General features: G+C 51.5%; 1 protein-coding gene across 2 annotated transcripts; it reads left to right on the top strand.

The window, feature by feature from the left end:
* The first annotated feature begins 2225 nt into the window (after positions 1–2225).
* Positions 2226–11103, top strand: PRKAG3 (protein kinase AMP-activated non-catalytic subunit gamma 3). Of its 2 annotated transcripts, none has more exons than XM_066345054.1 (14): positions 2226–2260; positions 2589–2646; positions 3320–3493; positions 3840–4210; positions 5978–6059; positions 6479–6537; positions 6656–6701; positions 6909–6963; positions 7161–7287; positions 7406–7571; positions 8837–8874; positions 9049–9195; positions 9537–9768; positions 10363–11103. In XM_066345054.1, exons 1-13 carry the CDS (start codon positions 2228–2230, stop codon positions 9651–9653), a joined length of 1473 nt encoding a protein of 490 aa, XP_066201151.1. In that variant the 5' UTR covers positions 2226–2227; the 3' UTR covers positions 9654–9768; positions 10363–11103. The 2 variants fall into 2 exon arrangements, with proteins under 2 accessions (XP_066201151.1, XP_066201152.1); XM_066345055.1 differs by having other exon boundaries at positions 2227–2260; positions 2607–2646.
* The last annotated feature ends 244 nt before the right edge of the window (positions 11104–11347 follow it).

The raw sequence follows: 11347 nt of genomic DNA, 5'->3' as shown, positions 1-11347 counted from the left end.
ATTATGCGGAGTGAAATAAGCAAATCAGAAAAAAAACAAGAACTGCAGGATTCCATACATTGGTGGGACATAAAAGTGAGACTAAGAGACATGGACAGGAGTGTGGTGGTTACGGGGGGTAGGGGGAGGGAAGGAGGGAGAGGGGGAGGAGGAGGGGTACAAAGAAAACTGGATAGAGGGTGACGGAGGACGATCTCTCTTTGGGTGATGAGTATGCAACAGAACTGGATGACAAGATAACCTGGAAATGTTTTCTTTGAATGTATGTACCCTGATTTATTGATGTCACCCCATTTAAATAAAAATTTATTTATAAAAAAAAGAAAAAGAAAATATCATCCACTCAACAAGAAAGAATGGCAAACACCCAGCAGTCACTGGATCTTAACAGTTACTAAATCCAGTTGGGCAGGAATTGTAAAACTGCTTCCTAGTCATACAGTAAGTTGAAAACAGGCTCAGAGAATGTACACAATGTTTGTCAAGGCAGGAATTGTAAAACTGCTTCCTAGTCATACAGTAAGTTGAAAACAGGCTCAGAGAATGTACACAATGTTTGTCAAGGTTGTACAGCAAGCAAACAGCAGAACATATAGTTTAACCAGGTTTATCTGATCCCCAAATAGGCTTTCCATCACATCCAGACAGTATATTTGATCATCAAGGTGCCCACTGTTTCCTTAAAGATAAAAGATACTCACATGTGAATAGTTATATAAATGCCAGCCCAATGCACACTGAGATGCGGTCACAGAACACGCCCTAGCAGACCAGTGCAGTGAGGGTGCAATCAGGGAACAGTTTCTGGCCCTCTCCGTGGACTATGTCTGAGGTGGAGGGGACAATGGACGATGGAGCACTGCAGAAAGCAATGGTCTGAGCTGAGCTTGTTGTGCATCTGGCGTGTCTGCGAGGGTGGCCTGGGGTGCATAAGGGGTGAGATTTTCCAGGTCCGATACATCACACACACGCGCGCATCCAGGGATTGTCCACCTGATCTTTCTACCACTTGAGGTGTCCCGTTAGCTGTGCCTTAGAAGTTCCATCATCTGCGACCAGACAGGAACAGGCCACAGGGGTCCTGTGGAAGGGGAGCAGCAGTCACCCCTGCACTAGCCAAGACACACATGGATGGGCCAAGTCCCTTCTCTGCTCCGTTCTCCTCCACCCCCAACCCCGCGCATGGCCGGGACTTTGAGGGATGATGGGAAATATGATCAATGAACTCAGCAAGAAATCCAGGAATCCGTGACTAAGTGTCCACTCCGGGCCAGAGCCTGAGATGGAAGGGGTTGAAAGGAATAGCCGAAAGGAGGGGCAGAGAGAGGAGCAGGAGCAGCTGGGTCAGCATTCCTGATATGAACACTGACTCAGGCCTCAGGAATGCCAAGGAAGGGGGGTGGGCAGCCGCCAGAGCCAGGTTGGGAGCCTCTGGGCACCAGAAGATGTAAGAACAGGAAACCCAGCAGGATGAGGGGTCTGAGGCTGCTGCATACTTGGACCTACCTCCAAAGCACAGGTAGAAACAGGTGTCCCTTACCCTGTGTGTCAGTGTAGGCCCTGAGCCCTCAGGCCCGCTGCACACCTTCAAGGCGATTACCACAGGTCTCCATCTGCCCAAACCATCCCAATCCCCCACTAGGGAGAAAGGGAGAAAGGGTCAGGCTCCTAGGACTCAAATGGGGACGTCGGGACACATATTGGCCACTCTCCCGGGACCACCCACAAACCCTGTATCCCCAGCCTCTCAGCGGGCTGCAACATGCATTTCTAACTCCAGCACCACCCACGGCTGAAGTTTGTCCAAGGAAGAAAGTTGAGCTCAACCCGCCTCCATTTTCCCTCATTTGGCACCTGACAAAGAGGAGAGAGGCCCTTGGAGGAGGAACCCGGGACCCAGAGCCTAGGTCCCCCGAGCCCCAGTGCCCCCGGGTTGCTCCAAGCCAACGGGCCCACAGCAGGGTCTACCCCCCACCCCTTGCTGGTTCTCGGAGATCCAGGAGGCAGCCCAGGACCAGACATCAAGACTCTAGGTTGCCCCTTTCCCTCCCACCCTGCCCCCAAGCTGCTGGGCTGGAGCAGCTGAGTGGGTGGACCCCTCCCTTCCAGCTGCCTGACACCCAGAGAGAAACTGATCCGGGAGGGCGGGGCGCCAGGGGCCAGGCCCAGAATAGTGCTGCCCAGCCACAGGGCCCAGCACTTGCTCTCCGTCGGTCCTGTGGGCAGCATGGAGCCCGAGCTGGAGCACGCGCTGCACGGGGTACGGGGTTCCAGGGAGGCCGTGAGCTGTGGGCACACTACACTGGGTGAATGTGTCTGTGTGTGTACATGTGTGTGCGTGTGTGTGCTTGACTTAGATTTTCTCTATGTATGTGAGCATGTGGGTGTCTGTGTATATGTATTCTTTGTGTGAGTATATGTAATTCAGTATCTGGGGGTTGAGTATATGTGCTTGTGGATGTGTATAAGTATTTGTGTATGGGTGTGTGTGTTTATGTATCTTTGTGAGGTGTGTGTGCTCATGTGCGCACCGTGGGAAGGGAAGGACCTGCGTTCCGGAACATAGGGTGTTTTTCCCACCCCTTCAGGTGTTCTTCTCTCCCCAGACCCCGTCCTGGAGCAGCCTCGTGAGACCTGAGCCTCAAGGTGGGTGAGGTGGCGCCCCTCCTAGTGGGCCTCGCCTCTTTTTCAGGGCCCCCAATCTCACCCACTCCACTAGCCTGGCTCTTGTCTTCCTCCCATTTTCTTTTTCTGTTCCCCTTTGTTTCTTCTTCTTCCTTTTCCTTACCTGCTCCTTTTTCTAAAAAAAAGAGAAGGTGGCCTGACCTGCGGTGGCGCAGTGGATAAAGCATTTACCTGGAACGCTGAGGGCGCCGGTTCAAAACCCTGGGCTTGCCTGGTCAGAGTCAGAGTCAAGGCACATAATGGGGGTTGACGCTTCCGGCTCCTCCCCGCTTCTCTCTCTCTCTCTCTCTCTCTCTCTCTCTCTCTCTCTCTCTCTCTCCCCTGTCTAAAATAAATAAAGTCTTTTAAAAAAGAAAGAAATACAAGAGAAGGTGGATCTATAGTCTGAAGACTTAGACCCTGATTCTGACTTTATCACTTACTAGCTGTGTGATTTGTGGCAAATTGCTTAACCTCTCTAATCTCAAATCTTTTGTTAGTAAATTAGGAATGGTAAAAATGCCTGTCTTATAAGGCTGTTATGAGGTATGAACAAGAAAATTCAGGAGAAAAGCCCTTTGAGAGCTTGCAAATATTAAATATTACTATTCACATTTTAATTGATTCTGTTACGTTACTCCCTATTAACCAACAGGCCCATCCCCCCTTCCAGAGATGAGCTTCCTAGAGCAAGGAGATAGAGCTTCGTGGTCATCACTGGCCATGACCACTAGCTCAGAAAGAAGCCACGGGAAGCGGGGGGCCAAGGCCTCAAGATGGACAAGGCAGGAGGCTGTGGAGGAGGAGGACCTGCCAGGCCCAGAGGAAGGTGAGGCCGAGGCCAGTTTGGGGGGTGCAGTGTGAAGTCCCAGAGCCTGGGGCCTGGGCTCTGTCCATAATTCTTCTAGAACACAGAGTTGAACCCAACCCTCATCTTATAACCTCAGTCTCCCCCCATGGAAGAAGACTGCCACACTGCAGAGCCAGGGACCCAACACGGGTTACTTGGGACAAAGCCATTATCTTGTGTGACTCCCTGTGACCCAGCTTTCTCATCTGCAAAATGGGGCCCACATATCCAGGCTTCCCCCCGAGGCTGCTCTGAGGATAAACTGAGACGGCAAGTATTCAAGCATTTTGGACAATGGCATTCTTGTCCTCTCCCCCATGAACAGGTCCCCAGTCCAGGTCAGCTGCTGAGCCCATTGGGCTGGAGGCCACATTCCCCAAGGCCACACCCTTGGCCCAGGCTGCCCCCTTGGACGTCTTCCCCTCTGGCGCAGCCTCAGCCACTGGCTCCAGCTCAGACGATGTGGAGCTGAGCAAGGAGTCCCCAGTCGCAGCAGCCTGCAGGTATGAGCTCAGCCTGGTGGAAGAGAGGTCTGCCCCGTGCCCATCCCCACAGGCCCCGCTACCCAAGCAGGGCTGGGACGATGAGCTGCAGAAGCCGGGGGCCCAGGTCTACATGCACTTCATGCAGAAGCACACCTGCTACGATGCCATGGCAACCAGCTCCAAGCTGGTCATCTTTGACACCACGCTGGAGGTGAGGCCACAGCTCTGCCCATCGACATTCTCACGTGGCTGCGACTACCGCTCACACCCTCCAGGACACCCTGCCAGGCCAGGCCTCCCTGCATGTCCCCTTCCAGAGCTCCTTCTTAGCACCATGGAGACCAGTGTGGGGATGGCTGCTACTCTCTGTAAGCAACCTCTAATTGTCCTCACAGCTCTGCCACTTAGGATCTGTAGGATCTTGGGTTGGTCACATTACCTCTCTCATCTTTAAAATGGAAGTAGGAATGCCTGCTTTGCCCTACAAATTTCAGAGGACTCCCGGGACAACCCAGGATAGGTAGGAGCACTTTGCAAACCCTGAACTATGTGCAGGATATTGCAGAATGGCTTAGGACAAAGAGCAGGGGACTCTCTGTACCAGATAAATAGTATAAACTCTGGCATTTGTTCTTGCATTAGGCTGAGCTATGAAATGCCCATAATTCCATTCTTATCGCCATGTATATAGTAAAGCAATGTTTCCCAAAGTATGCTATATGTGTTGCCCACAGCACATGATTTGACTCTAATGACAAATGAATGAATATATTTATATCAGTAGCTTTATATTTATTTTAATATGTATTAGAAATACAACCAGCATGTTTAGATAGCATTTGGTTAAGGGCAAAATGAGTTGATGTAAAATTTATTTAGAGAAAAATATTTTGTAAATGTTATGCAAATAATTATTCCACTAGTACCTAGATTAGCAAAATTATACGTGTGTCTGTACACATATGATTTATGAGTAGAAACACAGTTTTTCACACCCTGGTGTGCCTGGTAAGGGGGTCACCTCAGTGCCTCTGGCCACAAGCAGCCTTATTTCTGTAGCAAATGTGCCCAACAAGGATTACCGTGTTTCCCCATGTATAAGATGCTCCCATGTATAAGATGCCCCTTAATTTGGGGGCCTGGAATTTGAAAAAAAATGTATTACATAAAGCTATTGAACTCAAGTTTTATTCATCATAAAATTCATTCCTGTGAAAAAGTGGGAAATGCAAGTAAAAAAATCTACAACCACTATATAAGTTGCACCCAGTTTTTGGACCTCAAATTTTTCAAAAAAGGGTGCATCTTATATATGGGGAAATACCGTGTGTCTGGTGTGTGCTGTGACCTAGCTCACCTAGAAAGGCAGGCTAGCTCACGGTTGGAGGATGGCCCATGAGAAGGCACTACAGGAGGGGACCCGGGTTGGGACAGGGTACCACTAAGGCAGGGGTCCCCAAACTTTTTACACAGGGGGCCAGTTTACTGTTCCTCAGACCGTTGGAGGGCCAGGCTATAAAAAAAAACTATGAACAAATCCCCATGCACACTGCACATATCTTATTTTAAAGTAAAAAAACAAAACGGGAACAAATACAATATTTAGAATAAATAACAAGTAAATTTAAATCAACAAACTGACCAGTATTTCAATGGGAACTATGGTCCTGCTTTTGGCTAATGAGATGGTCAATGTCCAGATCCATATTTGTCACTGCTAGCCCTAACAAGTGATAGGACGCGCTTCCGGAGCCGTGACGCATACGTCCCACGTTGCCGGAAGTAGTACTGTACGTGAGCGACACCGTACTTTACTCCTCTCACTGACCACCGATGAAAGAGGTGTCCCTTCCGGAAGTGTGGCAGGCCGGATAAATGGTCTCAGGGGGCCGCATGTGGCCCGCGGGCCGTAGTTTGGGGACCCCTGCACAAAGGGACAGTGGAAGACTCACCCTCAACTGTTCTCCTCGGCCCTCAGATCAAGAAGGCCTTCTTCGCCCTGGTGGCCAACGGTGTCCGAGCAGCACCTCTATGGGACAGCAAGAAGCAGAGCTTTGTGGGTGAGGAGTGGCTGGGGGGACAGAGGTGGCAGGGAAGGGTCCCTCAGAGAGGGACCTTGTGAGGTGCTTCTGCATTCCATTTCCCCATGTGTGGAAGAGTTGTGACCAGCTGACCCCTCTAGCTCTACTGCCCAGGGTTCCAGGTCATAGATGCTAGGTGGGACAAGAGAAAAGGGAAAGGAAGGAACTAGGAGAACAGAAAAGGGTGTGGGGGAGGAGAGAAGCTGGAGAGAACAGGGAGAACCCCATTTCTCTGTCACGGGAGGGGCTGCCCCACTCCACACGCCCCTCTTCCCACAATTCCCACTATTGTCTCAGTACCAGGACACTGGCAGAGCCAGGAAAGGGATTCTGACCCCTCAGCCTGCCTCTCACCGCAAGGCCCTATGCTGACACCCCTGTAACCCCCAACCCCGCAGGGATGCTGACCATCACAGACTTCATCTTGGTGCTGCATCGCTACTATAGGTCCCCCCTGGTGAGGAATGGGTTGGGACTCCTGAGGGCACCCATCTGGGCTGGGCGGTGAGGAGTTCCGGGAGGCTGATGCCCGAGGGGCCCGCGTCTGACTTCTGGAGTCCTGTCTATGTCTCTAGGTCCAGATCTATGAGATCGAAGAACACAAGATTGAGACCTGGAGGGGTGAGCGGGCAGATGGAACGGGCCCGAGGGCGTGTGGGTGAGCGTGGGCCCAAAGACCTGAGGGAGAGGTGGGCAGTGGCGATTTCCTGCAGGAAGCAGAAGAGGGGTGACAGGGAGCCCAGGAGACCTAAGGGAGGGAACGCACTGTGTGGACTCTGGTAAGGCAGGATGGCCAGTATCATGGCCTGACTCTGGCTTTTTCTGCAGAGATATACCTCCAGGGCTGCGTCAAGCCTCTGGTCTCCATCTCTCCCAATGACAGGCAAGCATCCCCAACCGCACACCTGAGCCTCCTTGCTCTGAACAGTCTCCTTCCTCACCCCTCAGTTCCGGACTCACCTGCACACCTTGGGAGGCCCACAGCCAGGCTGCCTGGGCACCCCGTCCCCCCTTCCCGGGGACTGGGGTGGAGGGTGTCTCTCCCCACGCTGCCTCCGGCTCACTGCTCCCACCCCACAGCCTGTTCGAAGCTGCCTACACCCTCATCAAGAACCGGATCCACCGCTTGCCTGTCCTGGACCCAGTCTCAGGTGACGTGCTCCATATCATCACACACAAGCGACTACTCAAGTTCCTGCACATCTTTGTGAGTCTGGGGCACACACCTGGGGGTAGGGGTGACCGTTATAATTGGGAACAGGGCAGCTGGGAGTCCTGGAGGTGGCTCCACCCTAATGGCACCACCTGTCCCCCAACCCAACCAGGGCGCTCTGCTGCCCCGGCCCTCCTTCCTGTCCCGAACCATTCAAGATTTGGGCATCGGCACATTCCGAGACTTGGCTGTGGTGCTTGAAACAGCACCCATCCTTACCGCGCTGGACATCTTTGTGGACCGGCACGTGTCTGCGCTGCCTGTGATCAACGAAGACGGTACCCGCCCTAGGACCAGGGTCTGGGAAGGCGCACTGGGGCGGGGGGGGGGGGGGGGGGGCTGAGAGAGGTCTATGTAGCGTCAGCTCAGGGCCCAGGCTGGAGTCCAGGTTAGAAGTCTGCCTGCATTGAGCCTTGGACCAGTTACTTAAACTCTCTGTGCCTCAGTTTCTTCATGTATAAAGTGGGAATCTTAACACCCATCTTCTGACTTCACAAGCTGTGTGTGATCAAATGAGTATAATGAGAGAAAATAGCAGGTGAGGTTTTTCATTTTAATTCGTCCTAAGGTGGACCATTCTGACCTCAATTTCTTGCTCTGAAAAAGGGTTGGAGGAATTGTAAGATCATTTCTTTGGTAAACCATGGTTGTAAATGATTTCAAAGTTAAAATTGCCACGGTGAAGCCAGGTATCAAAAAGTATTCTCATTTATTGTTGATTATGAAAAATTTCAAATGTAGGAAAATGGCAGAAAAAGCTGTATAATGAGCCCCTGATATCCTTTGCCTGAATTAGCTACTATTAACTATTGCCATAATCAGTTCTTTTTCTTTTCTTCCCATTAGTTGAAGTAATTTAAAATAAGTTATAGATATCATGTCGCTTCACCTCTAAACATTTTAATCTGCATCTCTTAAAATAGGTATATTATCTATATCACCTAACAGAACTATAAATAATTTATTAATACTCTCTAATATTCAATCTTAATTCTCATTTCACCATCTTCCCCCAAAATATCTTTTTTTTACAGTTGATTTGTTCAAACCAGAATCAATGAAGGTGTATACTTTATATTTTCCTCTTTTGTCCCTTAAATCTCTTTTAATCTAAGACAGCCCCCCCCCCCACTTACTTATTATGACATTGGTAATGAGAAGCTGGGTTGCTTGTCCTATAAAATGTCCTACCTCCCGCTCTACCTGTTTGCTTTCCACGGTGGTCTTTACTTTGTTCCTCTATTCCTGTTTCCTGTAAATCAGAAATTAGATTTAAGGCTTGATCAGACTCAGGCTAGAGCATTTCAAAAGTGATGTAATGTACTCATATTGTGTCACATCAGGTCGTCTCTCTCCCTCCGGGATGCTGTTTGATCTGTGGGCTTTGATGCTTCATTATAGAGCCAGTAGTTCGAGGGGGGGTGGGGGTGGAGAATGTTGAGAGATTCATTCCAAACACCCACCCCAGGCCCGTGCACAGCATCCTGGTTCTGATCTGAACCCACTCCCTGTCTTTCTCTCACCCCACCCGCCACCATCGCAGGTCAGGTCGTGGGCCTCTACTCCCGCTTCGATGTGATCGTGAGTGTCTGTCGGGAACGGCGGGGGGCTGGGGGTGCTGCAGGGAGGCTGTGGGGGTAAGAACCAAAGGCATCTGTGGACCAGGTGGACCCTCTGCAATGTGTAGGGGGTGATGCCTGTGGGCTAGAGCCTGGTTGAAGGGGGACTAAGAGCAGTGCTGCCTGCTCTGCCCAGCACCTGGCTGCCCAGCATACCTACAACCACCTGGACATGAGCGTGGGGGAAGCCCTGAGGCAGAGGACACTGTGCCTGGAGGGAGTCCTTTCCTGCCGGCCGGAGGAGAGCTTGGGGGACGTCATTGACCGGATCGCCCGGGAGCAGGTAACCCCTGCCCCTCCTCCACACTTCACCAGCCACGGTCCAGTCCTTCTCAGGAACCACTCCAGCTCTCCCGACACACTGGGCACCTGCCCTGTCCTCCTATTTCATGGCCAAGCTCTTGGTGTCCGCGTGGTCTGCAACTGGTCTTGTCCTTGGGGCCCTCGTGCCGTGGGCCACAGCCAGCTGCTTACCCCAGGGAGGTCAGGTCCACCCTTAACTGGTTTTGGGGTGGTATGAGAGACACTCTGTTGCTCCCCCAGTTATGTCCCGTCGAGGCCTGACTCCCCGGCTGCCCTAGCTGCATGGCTCTGTCCCCTGACCGAACATCTGTGGGCCCACAGGTACACCGGTTGGTGCTAGTGGATGAGAACCAGCATCTTCTGGGTGTGGTGTCCCTCTCTGACATCCTTCAGGCAGTGGTGCTCAGCCCTGCTGGCATCGAGGCCCTCAGCGCCTGAGAATACCCAAGTCGTCATTCTCAGCACACCTTCCACACCCGAAGCCAAGGAAGAGAGCTGGGGCATCGGCCTTCATCTTCTCCAACCCTCGTTAACTGGTTTGACTCTGGTTCAGGTAGGCTCCGCCCTGGACCATTGGCCTCAACACCAGCCCCTCAGTCTTTCTGGGCTCCCAGATCTCAGGCTGGGGCACCCTGAGGGTGGGAGGAGCCCAGCTCATAGCTGAGCAGCCCCATGAACACCACAAATGTCAAAACTCACCACAGGGCCACCACTGTGTTCCATCTCAGCCGAGGTCATTGAGCCCCCTCAAAGGAAGGGTGCACAGGGGCCAGGGTAAAGGTGAGGCAGTGTGATGGGACTCCCAGTGCTCCGGGGGGGTTGACCTGCCCTCTCACAATTCAATTCGCACCTGCTTGGAATTCCACTACTGGAAGGAAGCAAGTTAATAAACCTTTTTTGAGTGAAATTTCCCTGCTCTGTAAGAACTAAGGCTAAAAGGAGGAAGCTTCTGAAGACTCATCTCAGTAAAGTTGCCACGATCTCAGACGTTTTCCTGGGAGTGTGTTTGCTCAGGGTTTGCAGGAGGGCGGGGGTGCAGATTTCACCTACCTGGCAGTGGATGGCAAGACTGAGGTTCCCCTACTGGAAAGGCAACCTCCCCCCCAAGGCCATTTAGTCACCGTCTTCTGCTCTCTTTTCCTCACAGGCTTCTCCAGCCCTCCCTAAACACTCTTGCCCTGCCTGTGCTCCCAGAAGCCCTTGGGATGCCCAGTGCACTATGGGACGATGAAACTAAGGAGAACAGCTGAGTCAAGCCTAGAAGTCCCTGTACCAGAGACAATGGGATAGCCCCAGGGCCGACTGCTCCATACCCACCCACATCACTTTCCCCACCTGGGTCATGACTGGCCCCAGGGGAGTGGTGAGCCCTCACTCAGCCCATGGGTTTAGTCAGAGCTCTGGATTCTTCCGCTTCTGGACTACCTGCTGCTCGGATCCCAGCTCCTGGGAGTTCCAACTGCTCTTCCCCCCACGGGAACAGCCTTAGGGATCCCACAGCTTGGCCACTGCCCTCCTATTCCCCCTGCACTGTCAGTTCAGGGCTGCTGGGGGCACCATGGAGCAGCAGTTATTTACAGAGCTGCCTGTTGAAGTGGGTCCACTCCCTCTGTTCCTGTCCTTAGCTCTCACCAGCAAACACTGTTCTCAGCCTCCAGTGATGGCCTTGTGTGCAGACCACTGAGGATGAATGATAGGGAAAATGAAAAGAAAAAGAACAACTCATGGACTTCGCTTCTATAAGTTTCACTCAGAAAATGATACAGTCATTTGAATTGAACTTGTGGCAAGATCCCTGCCCTTTGTGAATTCAAAGACGCAAAGGAAAATCTGTAATTGGCAAACGCCGCGAGTGGCGTTTCTTTTGTATGTTGAATGTTATTCCGCCGAGATTTCTTTTTCATCTTTTATTTATAACGAAACCATAAAGAAAATAGTAATTAGTTACTTGGTAGCTAGTAATTAGTTACATAGTAATTAGTTACATGGTAGCTACAACTCACTCATCTACAAGAAACAACTTTATTTTTCTAACACGATGCAGTTTCTATTATGATGCCCATTTCACCAGGTGGTAGAAATTAATCTCAGAGAATTGGGGGTCCCCATCCTATCTTTTCCTGGGGTTAACT

This window comes from Saccopteryx leptura, chromosome 7 (assembly GCF_036850995.1).
Source record: "Saccopteryx leptura isolate mSacLep1 chromosome 7, mSacLep1_pri_phased_curated, whole genome shotgun sequence".
Taxonomy (NCBI): domain Eukaryota; kingdom Metazoa; phylum Chordata; class Mammalia; order Chiroptera; family Emballonuridae; genus Saccopteryx; species Saccopteryx leptura.
Note: the sequence above shows the minus strand (reverse complement) of the source record. Positions and strands in the feature narration are given on the sequence as shown.

Excerpts from the sequence above, each read along its gene's own strand:
- PRKAG3 (XM_066345054.1), top strand. The coding sequence starts at position 2,228 with ATGGAGCCCGAGCTGGAGCACGCGCTGCACGGG. Across the intron at positions 6,060-6,478 it reads CAAGAAGCAGAGCTTTGTGG|GGATGCTGACCATCACAGAC; the intron begins GTGAGGAGTGGC and ends CCAACCCCGCAG. Across the intron at positions 8,875-9,048 it reads ACTCCCGCTTCGATGTGATC|CACCTGGCTGCCCAGCATAC; the intron begins GTGAGTGTCTGT and ends TGCTCTGCCCAG.